The 19,526-nt window shown below is 36.9% G+C and overlaps 1 protein-coding gene across 3 annotated transcripts in view; it reads left to right on the top strand.

The window, feature by feature from the left end:
* Positions 1-19,526, top strand: part of PRTFDC1 (phosphoribosyl transferase domain containing 1) — a 42,857-nt gene that overhangs the window by 4,750 nt on the left and 18,581 nt on the right. For all 3 annotated transcript variants that reach the window (XM_059473229.1, XM_059473235.1, XM_059473221.1), the window contains exons 3-4: positions 982-1,165; positions 17,599-17,664. In XM_059473229.1, the coding sequence (XP_059329212.1) occupies positions 982-1,165; positions 17,599-17,664 (250 nt within the window). The remainder of the gene's footprint in view (positions 1-981; positions 1,166-17,598; positions 17,665-19,526) is intronic.

Below are 19,526 nucleotides of genomic sequence, written 5' to 3' on the forward strand. Positions count from 1 at the left end.
CATGGCAGAAATGTGTATCTTTTGTTTCCGATCATCTGCCACATTGTGTTTGCCATGCAGAATTTTCAGAGAGGATAGGTTTGGTTGGGAACTCCACAATTCTGGGCTCATTGCAGCATTCACTCAATTATTTGCCTGTGTGTGATCTTGAACAAGTCACTGAAGCTCTTTGCACTCTTCATTTCTGCTGTATGAAGCACTGAGCTGTACAGAATAGTGATAATATACACTCTTTATAAGCTTTTCACTGATGCTCTATTTCTTTCTAGTTTTTATGTATGTTTTTTGTTAAAACTGCAAGGGTAGCATCTTCCAAAGCCAATCAGCATGAAAGTTTCAAATATACTTCCCTATCTTTCACTTAATTTGTTGCTCTTGTGCAGTAACTAACATAACAAGTTAGGTGTTTGTGCAGGTATATTTTATACTGATAATTCCTGTGAGGTAAAACGGAAGGCTAGTTCACATTCTTTTCTCTCGAGTCTCTGACATATTTATGAGCCCAAAATATGCTGAGATGTGTAGGTGCTGTTTGTATAGCTGGGGATTTTATGCATTTAAGGTTAACTTAAATGGTTAGTTAAATTTAACTTAACTTTATGCATCTCAGGTTAACTTAGATTCAAGTGCTTTGCATCTTGCATCCATCACTGTCTGTCTGGATCTGCCATCTGTGAGCTGGATGCAAACCCAGTCAAGCATTGGAATGGACTGGAAGGGGGTAGAGTCACCATTCCTGGAGGTGTTCAAGGAATGACTGGACATGGCACTTACTGTTCTGGTCTAGCTGACATTGTGGTGATCACTCAAAGGGTTGGGCTTGATGATCTTGAAGGTCTTTTCCAACCTAAATCCTGTGAAGTCAGGCTTCCTAAGCAATGCCAGTCAAGTTTTATACTCACCATAGTGTTTGTAAAGCATACCATGAACTTAGAGCATCTGCACCTAAAGTTATTTTATCTCTAAATTTTTTTTGCCCAGGACAGAACGACTGGCAAAAGATATTATGCAAGACATTGGAGACAATGATATTGTGGTTCTCTGTGTCCTCAAAGGTGGCTACAAGTTCTGTGCTGATCTTGTGGAGCACATTAAAAATCTCAGCAGAAATTCAGAAAGGTTCATCTCCATGAAAGTCGATTTTGTTAGACTGAAAAGTTACCACGTAAGTCAACAACTGATTTATGTAGATTCTGCTTGAATGGCATAATAAATAGTTGATTTTTGCATGTGAGATCTCCACCTCCAATATTAAGAAAAACTATGTGAAAAATATTTTTGTTTGAAAAACCTGTGAAGTTTTTTTTAATCATTGTAGATAGTATGAATGAGAATATTGTTTTATTTAGTCTGTCTTTTACTTCTGGACAGAGAAGTATTCAAATTTCATTCATGTAAAATATCAACATTTGTTTGTTCTCAAAATCCTCAGCAGTTCTGTCAAGTTAATTTCATGTTACTGCATTTTCCACCCCCACATAGTTTGGCATAACTGCAAGGTGGTGAACCTATGTCTTCTTCTAAATGTTTAATGCTAAGTAAATGAAATGCTTTCATCTTCATAGCATGCAGTTTACATAGCAGCAAAATATACCACCAGATGATGATAGTGTTCTACAAAAAAATGCAACAAGCCATTCAGTCAAATCCAGTGTTGAACTAATAATCAAGTCCTCCTGTTATCTTCAGAGGAAGTGATGCAATAATAATTCATCTGTGTCACTGAGGATATGATAGTGAGATGACCAGCATTTTTTAGAATCTCTAACTGCAATTTCTTATTGCAGAAGTTATAAATTTATATGTTCTATCTTGCAGTGTATGTTTCATAGTGAGGGAGCATTTCTATAAGTAAGTTGTTGCAAAAGTGTCTGAGGAAGTACACTAAACAAATAGAGTGATAATAAGGTGTCTTGCAGAAATGCAACTTGCTGTGTCCCCCAGTTCCCACAATAACTCTATATCCTTTCCACAGTTTGTTGGCTGGCATTTTCTTCTGACCCCAGTGACTATAAAATTTTCCTAACTTTCACAGATCTGGTCTGACTTTTTTTCAGTGGGGAAAAAAAGGTGAATGAGAACCTTTTATAGCCATTAGGTTAGGATTTGGTCCTAGGACTTCTGTTTCAAGAATTACTTCTATGAAGTACATGTGAAATACTAATATTATGTATTTTCTAGGTAGTCAGCAGCATTACAGAAATAATAAATTATAATGTTATATTATGTCCCACATAGTGGCACATGGAAATTTTACTCAGTTTTTTTGCATAGTTATAATAGCACTTCAGTAACACTGCTGAACAAATAGAGGAATTACTTAAATTGGGTTTTATTTTGCATCTGGCATGTAGTTAATGCACATGCTTTTCCTACAGAGTTATCTCTTATCCAGTATGAAGATATCCTAGTTCTAATATTTCTTTCCTTGGGGTCAAATCTTATTAGCCATACTAACCCATAACCAATGAGCAGCAGGAGGTGTGTACTGCAAAAGTGTGTAAATTTTCACCTCTTAGCTTAGGAAATAATGTAACAGCATGTTATATCAAACTGAAACACCACCAAGAATTTTATTATGCAAGGAGGCAATTACCACTACTAAGTCTTAGATTATCTTAGCACTTAGTGGCTGTGCATATTTTGGGTCCTAGCCTCATGCTGTATCAGAAAGGTAGTTCTTCCCAAGAACTAGTGCCTGCATCTGCATTTTTGAAAATATATTCTTTTTACTTGTATGTACTTCCAAACAGGTGTCAGGTATTTAGAGGTTGAAGCTGTCCTTGATTTAGTGCTTGGATCAGTGCTTGATACCTGTCTGGTCTGAGAAGCTGAATGACATTGAGAAGAAATTTGAAATTGCATTAATATTGGTAGATGCAGTCCATGAGATGTGTGTAAACATAATGCTGACTAAAGCACCAGTATCCTTTGCATCTTGAGTTACTGTTGTGTCCTGTGCAATTGCAGGTTTTGGAGAATGTCCCCTTGTCAGCATAGCTGGGCTCAGATCACTTAAGGAACTCGCTGTACCTAGTCTGAGTGACTCCTCATCCCAGCCTTACACGAAACTCCCAAATCTCCATGTTAGTTTATTCTGTAATAACATGTCTTTCTCAGTGTTTTACACTTTAATCAGAGGCAACAATTACAGCTTTAGAGATAGGACTCTGCTTAAAATCTTGGAGCATCACCAGTTCCACTCCTTTGTTCTGTGTTTTCTATTTCACTTTCTAGTAAGACTTATTATTGCTCTCTCTTTTTATCCCCTTTTCATTTTACAGACACTGTTCTTATTACATTATTTATCCTGATTCCTTTTACTAACTGTTCTCTCTTTCTCTCCTGAAGGGAGTCCTGCTGCTCTCAATGCTTCCTTCAGACTTGTCTCCCTTCCCCCCTCCAGCTGTTTAAATCCAGCAACTAATTTCAGCTCAAACTCATGGGATTTTTATATTGTCTCATTCCAGCTTCAATATTGAAAGGTTAGTTGATTTTTAGGGGCTGTAACTCAAAGTGGGATTTCTTGATTTAACAAGAAAGGATAGCAAAAATGGGCTGTAATTGTGACCCAGAGTCAGATCTTGGCATCAGTGAAAGTAAACCCTTAATTACCTGGTATCAGTGGAAAATGCTGTACTTTGCTGTTTGGCATACAGACACGATTACAGGGAAATATGTTTGCAAATATGACCAGTTTTATATGGCTCTTTGTTTTTCAAACCTGTCATAATGTTACAGAATTTAGACTTCAGAATTTACACTTAATTAATATGTTAGGATTTGCTTTCATATTAAGTAGCTGAAAGCTGGGCATGAATCTTCTTTGTAAGATTTCTTCCTGCAAATGAATAAATTTTAAAAAAAGCAGAGTACATTTAGATTCTCTGGATATTAATGAGAGGAGTGGCTACTTGTACTGCCATAATCAGGATGGTTTTATCTGGTTTGCAAAATATTGTCATATGTGCCTGAATATTTTTACATTTTTGTGAGAAACTTTCCTGTATTTTACAAGGAGCAGATTAAAAGAAGGCACCAAGATAACAGTTAGAAAATATGATTTCAGGAGTAAACAGATAGGAAGCATCATGTGGAGTTAAGAATAAAAGTCAGGAAGTAGATGGAGAGGAAAACCAAATCAATTTTCCAAATGAAAATCTGAATGAAAAGTAGCAGGTCTGAGTTTTAAGAGGCAGAGAAGAGAAAACATACACTTTTTTGAATGAACTCAAGAGTAGCAAGGCAAGAAGTATGGTGGGTAGAGCAAGAAGCACTACAATAGTCCCCATGGGAAATATGATGAATTGATATAAAGATGCATGCCAAGTTTTAGGGGAAAACACTGTATTATGACAACACTGACATGAGAACTGATAGAATTTAACAGTTTTTAGGTACTAGGTTCTAAGATATTGGATTTTAATATAAGTCAGGAACAGTGGAATTGACTGCAGAGATTTTTGAATTTAAAACTGGATGAATAAAATTTACTATATTCAATTTTTACCATGCTGATTTTTCCCCCAAGTGATTGTTCCTCCATGGGGAATTGGAGTTCTGAAGTTGAAAATGGGTGAGGGTTTCAGTTTGAAAGGAGAATTCAAAATTATGTTCAGAAGCATGGTATGTTGATGAAAAGTAGTAGTGGAAGAAGTTGAGTTGGGGAATGTCATCTAAGGATAATGTGACCCTAGCAGGAGAGATGGTGGAGCCATAAATTCCATAATACATTTGTGATACTGGTAACTTCAGGAGATTAAAGAGCTGATTAGGAAGAATCCAGAGGGAAGTAAAACAGAGAAATTAGGACGAAGTTTTACTAGGTTGTTTTTAATTAAATGATAGGACTAGAAAAGGAAGTATGTTTGAGGATGAACCAAAAGAGAGAATGAACAAAAAAATAGAAGGATGTGGATGTCATGAAGAGGAGGACTGAATAGGATATGTTTTAGTAAAAACACACACTATAAGAAGTGTAGCACAAGAGTAGACTATTCATAAACAATAATTAGAGCTTCTCTTTGTTAATTGTGGAAGAGACAATTTAGGACAAGCTGAAAAGGTAAAGGTTGAATTACAGCTTCAGAGGGAAGAGGATGTTCTGATTTAGCAAATCTAATCCACAACCAAGAGATGCAATAGTATCACCTAATCCTGTTCCATGGCTATGCCAAATGGGACCTTTAAGTTTAACCTCAATTTTTAAATGGAATTGAAAAAAATTACAAGTAGAGGAAGTATGCAGACTCTCTTGAGAAGTTCTCAGCAGCCTCTCAGAAGAGAGGGTAAATGCATGTGAATCAAGCTAAAAAGAGAAGGAATAATAGTAAGAGTCATTGTTGAAACTGGTGGTAGGGACTGATGGAAGAAAGGAGAAACATCACACACTTTTATTAGGCAGACCAGTATGCTTTCTACATGCATTGCTACCTGTTCTTGTAAAATGTTTAGTATTCCCATATGGTTATCCATAGATATCTATCTAATTCTCTTAATTACTATATTTTATAAAATAGATATGATAGTAAAGCTCACATCTTGGGGAAGGACAAGTGAATCTTGGTGGCATAACCTTCGTTCACTGGAAACCATGGAGAGGTAAACTAGGAATGAGATTGTTACCTTTCCTTAAGTACTTTGTGATTCGTTTGGTTATATGTGTGGACTAAAGTGGCAGATGAGCATCCATCTCTGTTAATTTGAAATGACATTGTTATAACAAATTCTGTTACTTTGAATAACTTTGGGATCCCACCTGGAGCACTGCATCCAGCTCTGGAATCCCCTCTGTGCAGCAAAGACAAGAATCTGTTGGAGGAGGTCTGGAGGAGGCAACATACATGGTCACAGGTCTGGAGCACCTCTCCTGGGAAGACACACTGGTTCAGTTGGGTTGTTCAGCCTGGAGAAAAGAAGAGGAGACCTTAGAGCAGATGGCCAGCATCTGAAAGGGGCTTTCAAGAAAGGTGGAGATGTTTACAAGGCCATGGAATGATAGGAAAAGGGGAAATGTCTTTAAATTGAAAGACGGTAGGCTCAGACTAGATAGAAGGGAGAATTTTTTTTATTATTAAGTTGGTGAGGCACTGGAACATGTTGCCCAGAGATGTGTTTGATGCTCCAAATATGAAAGAACTTCAGAGGAAACTTCCAGAGGATTTGGTCAATTCATGTAATTCTTTCAAATGAGTACATTATTTATGGTTTCCAGAACATAACTAATAAAAAAAAAGTGTAAAAATGTGACTGCTGAATTGTAATCCATGTACAATGGGTGCATTGAATTCAGTTCACAAACATATTCATTGATATGATCTGTTTCCTCTTCAGCCTCCAGTTGTTTGAAACATATTTACAATTGTTGGTTATTAGTCTTGGCATAAACAGGACTATTAGTGCTGTAAGAATCTGAAAACAAGCAACAAAACAAGAATTGTTTAGTAGAAATCTGAATGTTTTTGCTATATGAAGCCATCTCAGTGAATAGTTTTGCTAAATCTCTGCTGTAGGAGTAAGGAAACAGAGGGATTTTATAATGAGTAAGTTGAAAGCTTGGTAAACAGAGTAAAAGAATTTCTTTTTCTGCCATGCAGGTTTTCTTCTCATACACCAAATGAGTGTACTTGATTCTTAAAAGACTCCACAGAATGAAGCATCAGACTATAATCAGAGTGGTATAAAATGTACAGTCCTACTTTTCATAATAACCTATTCTTATTCAGTATAATTTTACTGTATGTAACTTGGCTTTTTTAAGATCACTATGAACTTTGCATTTAAAAATAACATGTTGAAATCCTGCTGAAAAATCAGGTAGCCTCAAAATGCTGTTATTAATTTAACAACACAGAAGAAACAACTGTTTTGCTTGCATTTAGTGATTCATGTCTGTATACAGACTCTACACCAATGTTACAATGATTGTTTATCTCCATTGCTGTGTCTCACAGGAGAACACAACTTACGATCTTCTGAGAAAAATAATCATGCTGAGATGAAAGAGAATTCACATTAGTTTTTGTACTTAAAAGTTTTCTTCTAGGCAGGTTGTGAGTTCCCTTTATTTTGCTCCATGTACACAGTTTAGCTGATGACTGCATCATCATATTGATGCTGAATAGCCATGCAAGAATTACAAATTGGAGCCTACCTGATAGAATGAGTTCCTGTCAGCTTTAAAGCCAAGTTCTACCATAATTTCACAGGACTGAACTCCAATTTATCTGTGAATCTTACATTTGACCTGCATATAAATAACTTCAATATAGGCAAAAATGTGATTTAATTTGAAAATTAGTGATTTGTGGTTTATTTAATTTGGAGAGAGGTTGTGTGTGTACTAGACATTCAAAAACTAAAATATACTCTTAACCTTTTTCAGGTCTTGCAGTCACCACTGCAGAAAGTGAACAACTACAGAGAATTTTGCAGCATGATATAGTTTTAGATGCTAAAGAAACATGACATAATTTAGTCCATAGAAGTTAGCAGTGTCAAGGTTGTTGCTGTTCTGAGAGAGATGTTCTGTTGATTGTAGATGGTGTTGTCAGAGAGATCTCTTATGGGCAAGCTAATGATAAGAGATTTGGGAAATCTGCTCCTTGAATTGCCAAAGGGGTTTCATCTCTGTGCACCTTCTTTCTCTATTAATGGATAAAATAGCATTTACATTCTGAAGCAGTAGTATCTTTTTGAGTGAAAGTTCCATGAGATGTTCAGACCTGCTAAAAGAAGTAAGTAAAAGGTCTTTTAGTGCTCCAAGCCAGAGACAGTCCCAAGTATTAAGCAGGCATTGGTGCCCTCCCTGTACCTCTTATACTTGAGTTATTTTCTGAAATATAGTAAGACTTGAGATGGTTAAGAAGGTGATGAGCAGTGGAAACAGATCATATATTTTGTGAATTGAGTGTTTGGAGATACTACAATTCACAGTTCTTCAAACTGTGTCCAAATGTTCCTTTTTCAAGTGTTAAGGCTTGTTTAAAAATAGAATATTCTGCATGAAAGAAACAAAAAACCCACATCACATACAGCAGTGTCTTACTGCAAAATATCAGCCTCAGAGACACTCAAACTTTTCAGGGAAATAGCGGAAAATGTGTTAGTAATGCAAGTCATCCCAAAAGCTTATTCTTGCAGCTAGCCAATGAAATTTTAAAAGAAATTCACGAAAATGTAATGAGAAGAGTGACAGTCTCCTTCATTAAATTGTGGGTGGTGTTGTGAGAGTAGCAGCAGAATTCAGGCACTTTGAGAGTAAACTCTCCTGCCAGGTTAATGTGTACATCAGGTACAGTGGCTTGCTGTGAGAGCTCAGGCACTGCAGGTGGGTCTCTTTTCTGATTGCACCTGCACTGGCTGGAGCAGTGACTGTCCCCATTCCTCAGGGACTGCAGTGCCCTCCAGGCAGTCACACTGGCCAGCCCACCTGCTCCTGAACTCCCTAACCTCTTTCAGCCCAGAGAACAGCACTTGGGAGAGATTTTTTATTTGGACCCCTTGAGCTTGCTGGATTTGTTTTTAGCAACCCAGATGCACACATGCATGTCAGTAGCCCCTGCCAGAGGGAGACTTACAAGCAGCTGGGGACAGCTTGTGGGCAGTAAATTCTTTAGTCAGCACAGATCTTGCTGGAAAAAATGAGTCTGCCCATAATCAAGGGACCCTCACTACCATGTGTGCAAGCCTCAGACTCACTCACTGCTTTACCTGAGAGATGCTCCTCAAAGGTATAAGGAAGAGTCTGGATGTTTCAACTCCAGTTATTTTTGTGTACCAGGCTAGTTCTCATAGTGTTCTAAGATAAAATGAAGAAGGCCATACTATATGGAATAAAATATAAACTTAAAAGTCAGAGTCTTGAAATGTCTTAGGTCTGGAGGCAAATGCTCTCCTTTCACCAACATGGCATCTACTGCTTCCATTTAATGTGGTGGCAAAGTTGTGAGATATGAGAGCTTTAATTCAGTTCTTGCTCAAAGAAAGTGTTTTATTTAAAATAAAACATACAGTTTTATTTTGTGCTTAGGGGCTTGAGATGCTGCTTCTAATGTAAGTAGGTGTTAATTTGTGGGTATAGTTCAGGGAAGGACATAAGTCTATCATAGAGTCAGTTTATCCAGTTTATCTCTAATGTAAAACTTACTTATAGAGGATGATCTTTGAAACTCTATGCATCAGATAACACACCTACACATCACTTGAATATGTTAGCACCATCTGAAATCTTAGTGATTTTTTTAAAGTATGAGTAAGTGTGTCGGTGACTCACATATGAAAGATTTGGGGGAGCCAAACAACTCAGCCAAGGGGGAACTGAGTAGGAAGTGGCCTGATTGCCATGGGGACAGAACTAGAGCAGATGTAGCAGTGAAGGCAGAGTGATACTGAGCTGTCCTACAACTTTCCAGAAGTATCAAAGTATTGTTTTAAAGCATTTATGGAGCATATTAATGCAAGTAACTACATGCTTTTTAAGATACTTTTCATTTTTATCTATCATTTCTAGCTTAGGTATTACCTTCCTTTATACTGATATGTGATTTTTAGCAATGGAATTCTTGTTTAAAACTAAAAAAAACCAAACACTTTCCTCTATTGTGGGTTGGTACTATGTTCTTTTGGATTTCAGATCTAATATAAACTTCATAGAGGTATTTTCTAATGTTTTTTGAGAAATTTGTGTCCCCAAGGGTCACATTTTTCTTACAAGCTGTAATGTTTTCTTTTGAAAAATGTCTTCTATTTTGAAATCAATGTCTTGGATTATAGTATATTGCATAGGGTACAGCTATGTATAAATGGAGTTTAAGGTCTGAAGTTCCTTTTTCTTAAGTTATTTTTATATGAGTGGGGTTTTTTGTGAGCTTAAATCTTTGGTAATTTTAAGCAATCCAGGTTCCTGAAATCTTGCCATTTAAGACTGTAGATGTTTTTGAAACTGGCCACTTCTAGAATAGATTCAAAGCATCAAGGGATTTTATTAGAAGCATCCAACAGTTCGTATTTTCAAAGAATTAGATTCCCCTGGATACAGTATTTGTTGTAAAGCAATGGTTTCTTATAAAGCCTAAAATACTGAAGTTTAGTTTAGTAAAATGTTTTGTTTCATATTCTGCCAAAAATATACCAAGCCATACTAAGTTCTGGCATTTGCAGCAATACTATATGTCATCCTGCTTCATGGATTTTACAGTGACAGGGAAACAGGATCTTACATGCAAGATAGGTCCAGAACTTAATGGTCACTAATCCTGTTGTAAAATAAGATCTGATGAGTTTGAAAGGACTGTGACATGTTTATGCATTGGAAAAATATCACATTACTTGGATGCTAGCAGTACCATTGCATATGGGAGTTTTTCGTATTAAATTATGAAATGGAGCAAAATTAATTAAAAGAAGCAAGAGGGTTCTAATTTTTCTCAAGGAATTTGATGACTCCCTTTTACTGGCATCTTAAATGCTGTTTCTTAAAACAGATCACAACATGTGTAGTGTTTGTGCAGTGTCACACCCCAGTGGGTCTGTGAGACATAGACCAAAAGGGTTACTCTGAAGGAATATGGCAATAACAGGAACTCCTCTGTAATTGCAGTGCTGATCTGTGTGACAGATACAACATTCTTTTCCCTCCTCATTTGATAGATGGAAATTAAAATATAAAGATGGGGTACTATAAAACAACTGTGCAAGAAAATTCACAAAGAATACGTGTGCTGTCAAAAGTTTTCAAGTTGTCATTAGCCAAGGGACTAAACACAGTAGTATGGAAAAGAATGCTACTCATTTGTGAGAATCAATGATAAACTAAACTCCAGATTGCTGGAAGGGACTAAGCATTTGAGGTTTTTATCAGACTCATCTTTTGTGAATTTGCTTACACCTATTTATCTGTTTTCTCAGCCTGTGGCTATTTGACAAAGTGTAAGATTCCTCTTCTATCTCTGTTTTATCACCAGATTCTAGGAACTAATGATAGTCTGGGTCAGAAGGTTAGCACTTTCTGGTTATTCTAGAGAAAGCTGTTTTCTCTTGTGCTTGCAGAATCCCCATGTGGACAGGGTATTTACAGAGCTGCAAACTCACTGTATGTTTTTTTCACAATGTTCATTTACTTTTGATCATTAATTCACAACACAGTTTAAAAAATGGGGTAAGATCATACATGTGGGTCTTGTAGTGTCTGAGCTGGCATGCTAAGATCCTCTGTTGAGGCTGGGAAACATGACTTCTAGTTCCACTGCTGTAATGTTCATGCATTTAATGCTAAATAATAACTGGGCAAAAGATAGATACTCCAGTTATTGTGGACTTGAATCCAAATGGACATTTTCCTACCCAAGTCCAGTATAGCTGGCCATAGCATGATTGATGACCTCAATGACTTTTGCATTACTATAGCAGGAGAAGAATTTTCCTTACACTCTTTGACTTATGGAGCTGAGGAGGAAAAGCATCCCAAGTCTGCTATTCCCAGAGTGTGGGCTGGTATTACATTATTATCACAAAAAGTACACACACCCTTAGCAATGCCTCCTGGCAGCCCAAAAGGAGTACCTGTGTAGGACTAGGGCAGTTCTGGAGGGTATGCTTCCTTAAATTATTCTTTTACCTGTAAGTTTTAAAATTTATTTGCTTCCTATCTCTGGAGAAAAATTATGGCATCAGAATTTTACCTTGCATGACTGAAGAGCCCTGTGAAATTGTTAATAGCTTTTCTCATCCTACAGCATACATAGATTTTATTTCTATGTTTTAAATATTATCTTAGAGAATAAAAATAAGCAAGAGTACAAGGAAATCTCAGATTATAGTATGTGAAAACTAACCTGAGTTTTGAGGATTTATTGTGTTTCTGATATGCATACAAGTCAAAACTTTTGTTATAGTATGTCCTTGATTTCAGTTCTTGCTGAACTTTTTAAGTATTTGGGTGCTGTTTCTGCCATATGGTGATATGTGGTGTTGACATCTTACTGCCTCATTCATAAACAAAAGAACCCATTTTACCAATGCTAAGCAAGTATAGAAAATTTAATAGCTAAATCAGAAATTAAAAAGTGAAATAATTTATTGTCTATAATCCTTACTAGCCAAGTTAACTGGTCTGAGTTCTGCTTTGATTTATGACAGTTTGGCCCTTTTTTAAGATAGCTTACCTTCCTTGGATTAAGTACAGAGAAGGCATGCAGGAGCCCTGGAACACAAAAAATTGCTGAGTGTCTGAACAGATGATTACCAGCAATTCCATTTATGAAGTTTAATAATTTACTGTTTCCCAGAGTGTTGTTTAAACTGAATGACCTGCCTTGCTTTTACAGTAGGAAAGAAATATACCCAGGTGTTGCCACAGGTCAGCTGATAAGGAATACCTTGCTGTCAGTAAGTTCATTGTTAGTCTTTCTCTGTCCAAAGCCAACTTCCTCATTGCAAAACTCTGGCCTTCCCTGGAACTGGATAGACTAGCTTGAGTTTGAAGCAGTTCCAAAACTGAGTGGTGGAGCTTTTTAGTTAAGGAATATCAACAAGGAAGACATAGAATTTTAAAAAAAGTAAATCTTTACATGAGTTACATTGTAGATCTACCCCTACAGAAGTGAAATATGTCTTACACTGTGGTAACTAGAACTCTGCTAGATGTACATTTCAGCAGTTTAAAATTTGCTATCATGTGTTATCCTGGCAATGGCAATAAGGCCAGGCTCAGTGCAGCACAGTCAGTGGTGTGGTCAGCTCAGGAAAGCAGCTTTAAAGCTCTCAGAGCTGCTCCAAGCTGTCACTGCTTCAGTGCACATGTACCTGTACATCCTTGCAGAAAGGGGCTGTTCTGCCAGTGGGTGTGTGCCAGTTTACTGCATTCCATTCCCACTTGGCTCAGCATTGTTGGATTGTTTGCAAGGTATTCAAGGTACCTCTTAAAAATATATCAGCGACCTGGCACTTGACTGTTTTGAATGTGGGTGTACCCCAAAGGTTGCCTTTGGTATACATTTGGTTCTGGGTAAAGGAAGGCAAACTTTCCAGTCTTTACTGGGAAGTGATTCACATCATTCCCACTCATTTGTACAAGTCTCCAGATTAACAGTACTCACTAGGTGCCCTCTGAACTAGTTGTTCCTGCTTAAGCCTGGATAGTCCCTCTAGCTGCCTGCCATGAAAACTGACAGCTCATTTTCTACACCCTTGAGGTCTTTTGTTCTTAGCTGTTGTTCTTGAGAGAAGAAACCCAAAATTGTATTGATTCAAGTGGATGTTGTTTCTAAGTACAGCATTTTACATACCACCACTCAACTTCTGCTGATTCACTGAGGATATTTCATAGCCATACTTTAAATATCAGTTTGACTTTACCTATTAGCCAGAATAGGTTAACAGATCCTGTAAATGCCATACTGACATACTGTCTCCACCAATTTATTCATATTTCTCAGGAGGCAGGTTGCAAAGCAATTTAGTTACATACTAGGATCCAAGGGACAAGTGAGTGGTCTGTCATTGACTTCTTTTTGGTCAAAACCTTCCTGGAAGACTGAGTTGTAGGAGGTGGAATGATGGTGTGAAGTGAAAGAAACCTGTCCTAATGGGAATTCCCAGGTTGGAGGATCTGGTTTATCACCCAAGGGGACAAAACCAACATGGAACAGGCCTGATGGTCACATTCTTTGTTTTGAGTTTCCCTGATAAATTTTGGGAGAAAAAGGTAACCACATTTTAAATTAAATTCTAAATGAACTCTGCAGACTGTAGTAATTAGATGTGTGATAATGACCTTGTATACATATTTAATAATTTAGTTATGCATTTAAATTGTTTTGTTAAAGCTGCTTTTTTTGCCATGATTAAAGAATCTTTGTTTCACTGAGCCCAGTATTAATGTATTCCAGATTCTTTTTCTTCAGAAGAGTAACAGATGTTCACAGTTTGGTGCAATTTTCAGATGAGCAATGCTGTTTATAATGAATTTTCCTGAGACCACCCAACTCATTTCACTTGTAACTTGAACTATGTCCAAGTGTTGATCTCAAGAGATGTAAAAGAGATGTAATAATTCTGTGCCCCACCCAGTTCAAAACACATGACTTAGTATAGATGGAATTTAAATATGTATACTTCCAATCTACATAGAAAGCTGAAGTTTTATCAAGTGTGCCATGAAAAATGGTGGTGGAAATAACATTCTTGCTTTAATTAATCAAGTATTCCTAGAATTAACTAAAATTATAAAACAAAGATGAACAAGTGAAAAACCATAACCCAGTAATTAAAACCAAAGAAACTGAGATTTATTCTGGAAAATGCAAATTTATTAAACACCGAAAAAAAAAATAGAAATATAGCTTGGGACGAGGTGTGGGGATGTGACACAATGCATCACGTCTTGTCAGAAACAGCTGCAATAAATTTTGTGCTACATTAACCAAAATATGGTATGATTTAGAGCTGTCTCTATCCAAGCCAATATATTTAATGTCAAATATTTTTAAAAAATGGGTTGATAGGGTTTAGGGATATTAGAAAAAAAGTATTGAGGAACTTTGGGTGACAGAAAATGAAGCTTCAATTCATATTTCTACATTTATAAGAAATCTCAGAGACTCAATTATATCAGTTGGAACAACTCACAAAGGAAGAAAGAAGCTCTGAATGACTTGAGACCATGAAAATTAAACAAACAGTTCTGAATTGACATTAATTGGTACTGAATGAAACAGATTTTTTTCTTTCCTGACATTTGTTGTACCTTGTATTTAACATTTAGTGCAGTGCTATTTTGAGATTATAAACTGAGAACTCAGAAAAAAAAAATGCACGGAGAGGTTCCCATGGCAGCCATAGTGTGCAAATTATCTATGTGAGCATTATGATCAGGGTAATGTCACACCATGGTATTGAGCCTTGCTGTTTGGCAGGTATGTATTTTACAACATGAGTTAAGTGATAAATGTAGATAGTTATAAATGGCATTAAAATCAATTATCTGAATTTTTTTTTTTTTTTTTGCAAGAGAATTGCTATCCAGTGTGATGCAAGAAATTTCTTTAATTTTTTTTTTAAATACCTTGGCTGGAGGGTTATGAGCTGCATATAGAAAAACCATATAGAAAATGATTGGTTTTAGGGACCATGAATACCCAGCCTTGTCCTTTGCCAGCTCTCATTCTCCAGGGTTTTCAGAAATGTGTGCAGTTGTGCAGTTGTGTCCCAGCAGCTGAAGTGTGAATGCAGAGCCTGACGGGATGCTGTGATCCCCCTGCTCTCAATGGCTTTTGTGTTTGCTTAGCTGCTTGCCAGCAATGAAGATGCTATTTCAGCATCTTCCTTTCAGCTGAAGCCAGAAATACCAAATGCAAAGGAAACAGTGCTGCTGTGAATACTGTAGAAAGAGAGGGTTTGGGGTTTTTTTGTGAAAAATGAATAAATTCATTAATCATTGCACCTCACTGTTATCTTTTTTTCTCTTTCTCTACTAGCAGCTTAAGGGCAAGCTGCCTCTTCAGTAATTCTTGTGTGCTGGTTGCTAATGAAATTCTACACTTTCTCATTTGGAAATGAAAAAATATTTTGTCAGTGCCTTGGTTACACAAGCTGTGGTAGATATTAGAAACAATCTGCTTTTTATAGTCTTATAATAGTCTTGACTTGAATACATGCCTGACTTTTGAAGAGTGACCTGTCTTGCTTTACAACAAAAGACTTATGCTTTTAAGCCTGAACTTAAAATCTTCTCAATCTCCAGTTTTTACTTACTTTTAAAATAGTCTTCTGAGGAAGTCAGTTACTTGCTTTGTTGTTGTTTGGACTTCTTTTTCTGTTTTTCTTTATGAAAATAAAAGAAATATTGAAACTTATATTGGAAAATGTATGGGATGTAACCTTCATTGCTGCTCTAGCTCTGTTTCCCAGGAAACGGATCAGAGCAGCATGAAATTTATCTAAAGCTCCCAGATCTGGTGCAGGAAAAGTGAAGGCAGGTCTAAAAACTGTCTTTTAAAGCAATGACTGCTAAGGACCTCTTACAAAGCTGTGGTGTGAGAGTTTTGTGGAGAGCAGAGTCTGAGTGAAAGCCAGGGAGCCTTTTGGTGGGTCTGCAGAATGCAAACTTGGAGAAATTCTCATCTGGGCAATTTGACAACCTTTTCTTGCAGTTACTCAGGAAGGCTGATTTAACTTAGACAATCCATTCCCATGAGGACCACAAATAGTTCCTGAGGTTGCCAGATTTTTTGTGGTCAGGTATCTGCAAAGGTGCTTGGAAGTCCCCAAACTTGTGCCCCTGGGCTGTGAGCATGGACAATGTGGTTCCACCTGCACAGGGGGCAGCTCTGACCCTCTGACTGCTGCTTCTCTTTGTCCTGATTTGGGAGGGGAAGAAGAACAGCTCTAAATCCTTTAGTCCAGTAGATCTTCACCCACATTTAAGTCCTGATGTGCCACTATTAACCTGTGGAAAAACGTTTGGCTTCAGAGTGCTGGATTTAGGAAATAAAAGCAGAGAATCCAAGTACTGTATATTTGTCAGTAGTTTGCAATGATGAAGCTTCCTGGTGTTGCCGGTAAACCACAATGTCACATTGTGCTACTGGAGCTATTATTAAAATTGGACTAATGCTATCTTCCTGTGGGTAGGAAGATTAGATTAGCACATGCATCAGTTTGGCAAAAAACTCACATTAACTATACTTATTTTTGCTCTTGATTTTTCTGAAAAGTTCATATAGCCTGGCCTTGACTGTGTATTTTTTAATTTGCCATCTTCTTTAAGGCCTCTTTTGTCTTGCCTTAAAAGCAGGGCTTCCATGTGTCTCATTTTTGTGATCTTAACTTTGTGTTCTGCTGATAATAAATTGAAGCTAGAGCTGGTTGAGAATTTTCCATCAGAAGGAATTTCAACTAGAAACGTCTGTAAAACAAATTCAGCAAAAAAAGAATTCTTTAAAAAATAACTTTTTTTAACAGGAAAATCAAAACATACTATTCTGTTGCATTTAGTTCCACCTGATTGGCCATATTTAAGTAATTGACCTCAAGGATTTTACCTTTGAGTCAGTTGAATAAACAAAGCTCTGGAAACTGTATGGCCCACTGAAAATATTTTTGATAGTAAGTGATAAATTTTGTGAAACCTTTTTCCCCTGAAGAAAATAAAGTGAATTCCTCCAAAAAGAGCTGACATGTAAGCACATTTAGCCTGTGTTTCCAAAAACTGTTTCAAACCAAGAATGTGCTTACAGGTGTTTGGTCAAGTGTTGAGATGCTCCTGTCCTCCCATTTTGAAAGGGATAAATATGTTACTCAACCCTTGTCATACTAAGAAATAGCAAGCAAGGCAACATTATTCTAAAAAGAAAGATGCAACTTTTTCTAGTCCAGCAAACCCTAGAGTTTGATTTTGGCTTAAAAACAAGCAGGAGACACAGGAAGCCACAGGAAGAAGTGAGAGTGTGGTTTTCTTGTACACCAATGCTAACAAGCTTTAGAAAATATTCATAACTAAGACTAGTAATCATTCAATTTTTTTGAAAAAAGGTAACATTTATATTTTTATTTTGTACAGTTATAACCAATTTCAATTTTTTTTATTTCTTCTTTTAGAATGATCAGTCTATGCAAGATATGCAGATAATTGGAGGAGATGATCTTTCAAAGCTGACTGGCAAGGTTTGTTCATTTTATATTTAAGAAAGAGAATAAATTCACGAAAAATACTTGAGAAGAGCTATATAATTTTGTCAGATACTAATACTGGAATCAAAGTTATTAATTCTTCTGTTGTTAAATTGCTGTGATGCCACTGTTTTCAGATTGCAGATGCCCAAAAAGGTCAGAATGTAGGTTCTCCATCCTTGTGCAGGATTTCTCAGTGGTTACACATGTACCAGCAGTGAGATTGTGGGCAAAATTTGTGCTGTAATGTTTCCCCTTAGCTTGTTTATGTCATGGAGCTTCAATGGGTGTGTACAAGCAAACTGCACAGTGCATATCTCTGTTGAATTCAGCATATGAGTTTAATACCATTTTGCCTACTGCACAAAATTCAGTTGTGGAGCCTTTCACTCAGAGAATCAAATGGGATTTTTTATTTCAGCATCAGGCTGGCTATATGACTGAATCTGCACTAAACCTGAGCCTTGTGATAAGGAGAGAATGGTTTGAGGCAGTGAAAAGGCCATTTTCATCCAACCATGGTAATACAAAGCAGTACTTTGAAGAGGAAGGAAGGCTGATTTCATTAGGCAAATGGTCTGTGTGGCAAATGGTCAAAAAATGGTTTCTTTACTTATGCATTAAGGCAACATAATACTTATCTTGCTATTTGTACTGTATGTGCAGTCACTGTCTTATTAGGTGGTTCTAGATAATATCAGTTTCTTCAAAGCACTCAAATGGAGCACTAGCAAACTCATTTGTTTTGTTGTACTATAGCACACAGAAAAAGAAGAGGAAACCAACTTTAAATATTTCATTAATATTAAATATGGTTTGATGCAACTAGAACTGAAATTTAAAAAATGCTGTTATTGTCAGAATATTTTAGTGATATGTATGTACTCAATTTACACTTCTAAATACTCCTGCTGGATGTTGTTTCCTAATTACCACTAAAGCGTTAATGATATTCTGGGGAAATATTAATTAATTTGCTACTTTCTAATATTCAAACACTGGAGTTACCTGTTTTTCTGTGATGATTTTGCATATGTTTCTCTACCTCACAGGCAGAACTGGCAGTGCATCTTACTTAACATTTCTCTTTTTGAACATAGTTCAAACACTTTCTAAACTTCCAGGCCCAGCTCTCCTTCCCCATCTTCCAATCCCAAATTTCCTTGATTAATGGTTGCAGATATTAATATTAATTCCAGATATTATATTTCCAGTTTCACTTGAATTCAGTGGGCAAAACATTATTTTTTGCAAGACTTTAATGTATTTATCTGTCCCCACATGTGTATGAGAGAGAAGGAAGATTTCACTCTATTAAGTTCTGCTCTTATCAAAAATTAAGTAAATTCTTTTCTTACAATGAAAATCTTGGTAATCTTTTTCTCAGTGGCATGGTTCTCCTGTTGCCAGATATGGAATGGGACACAAAATTTGGCTGTTGGGAGGCTGAGAGATACTTGGGGAGAAGACTGAGCAGCAGCATAGTTTAAGATAGCTGGGCAAGGAGGCTGGGATCTTGGGTAGGTGTGAGGCAGCTGCTCTGGGAATAAATTGCTGCTCAGGAGGGGAGCCCAGAGCTGGAAGCTGTGTGTGGAGGCTGAAGTGGGGCAGGAAGGGAGAGCTGGGACTGCCAGGGGAGCAGACACTCAAAGGGCCTGTTTGGTGTTTGTTTGTATGTGGGGCTGTCTGACACAGCTGATATAGGAATAAGGAAATAGCATTTTTGCCAGAACACGTGAGAACAGGGTTCCCTTGAGACTTATTTTACTGCTTGAAAAGCTGGAATGCAAAGCTTAGACTCAAATGCTCATGCTTGCATGTCTAAAGTTGGATATGTGAAGGAGTGGCCTTATGTC

This window comes from Ammospiza nelsoni, chromosome 1 (genome assembly GCF_027579445.1).
Source record: "Ammospiza nelsoni isolate bAmmNel1 chromosome 1, bAmmNel1.pri, whole genome shotgun sequence".
Classification (NCBI taxonomy): domain Eukaryota; kingdom Metazoa; phylum Chordata; class Aves; order Passeriformes; family Passerellidae; genus Ammospiza; species Ammospiza nelsoni.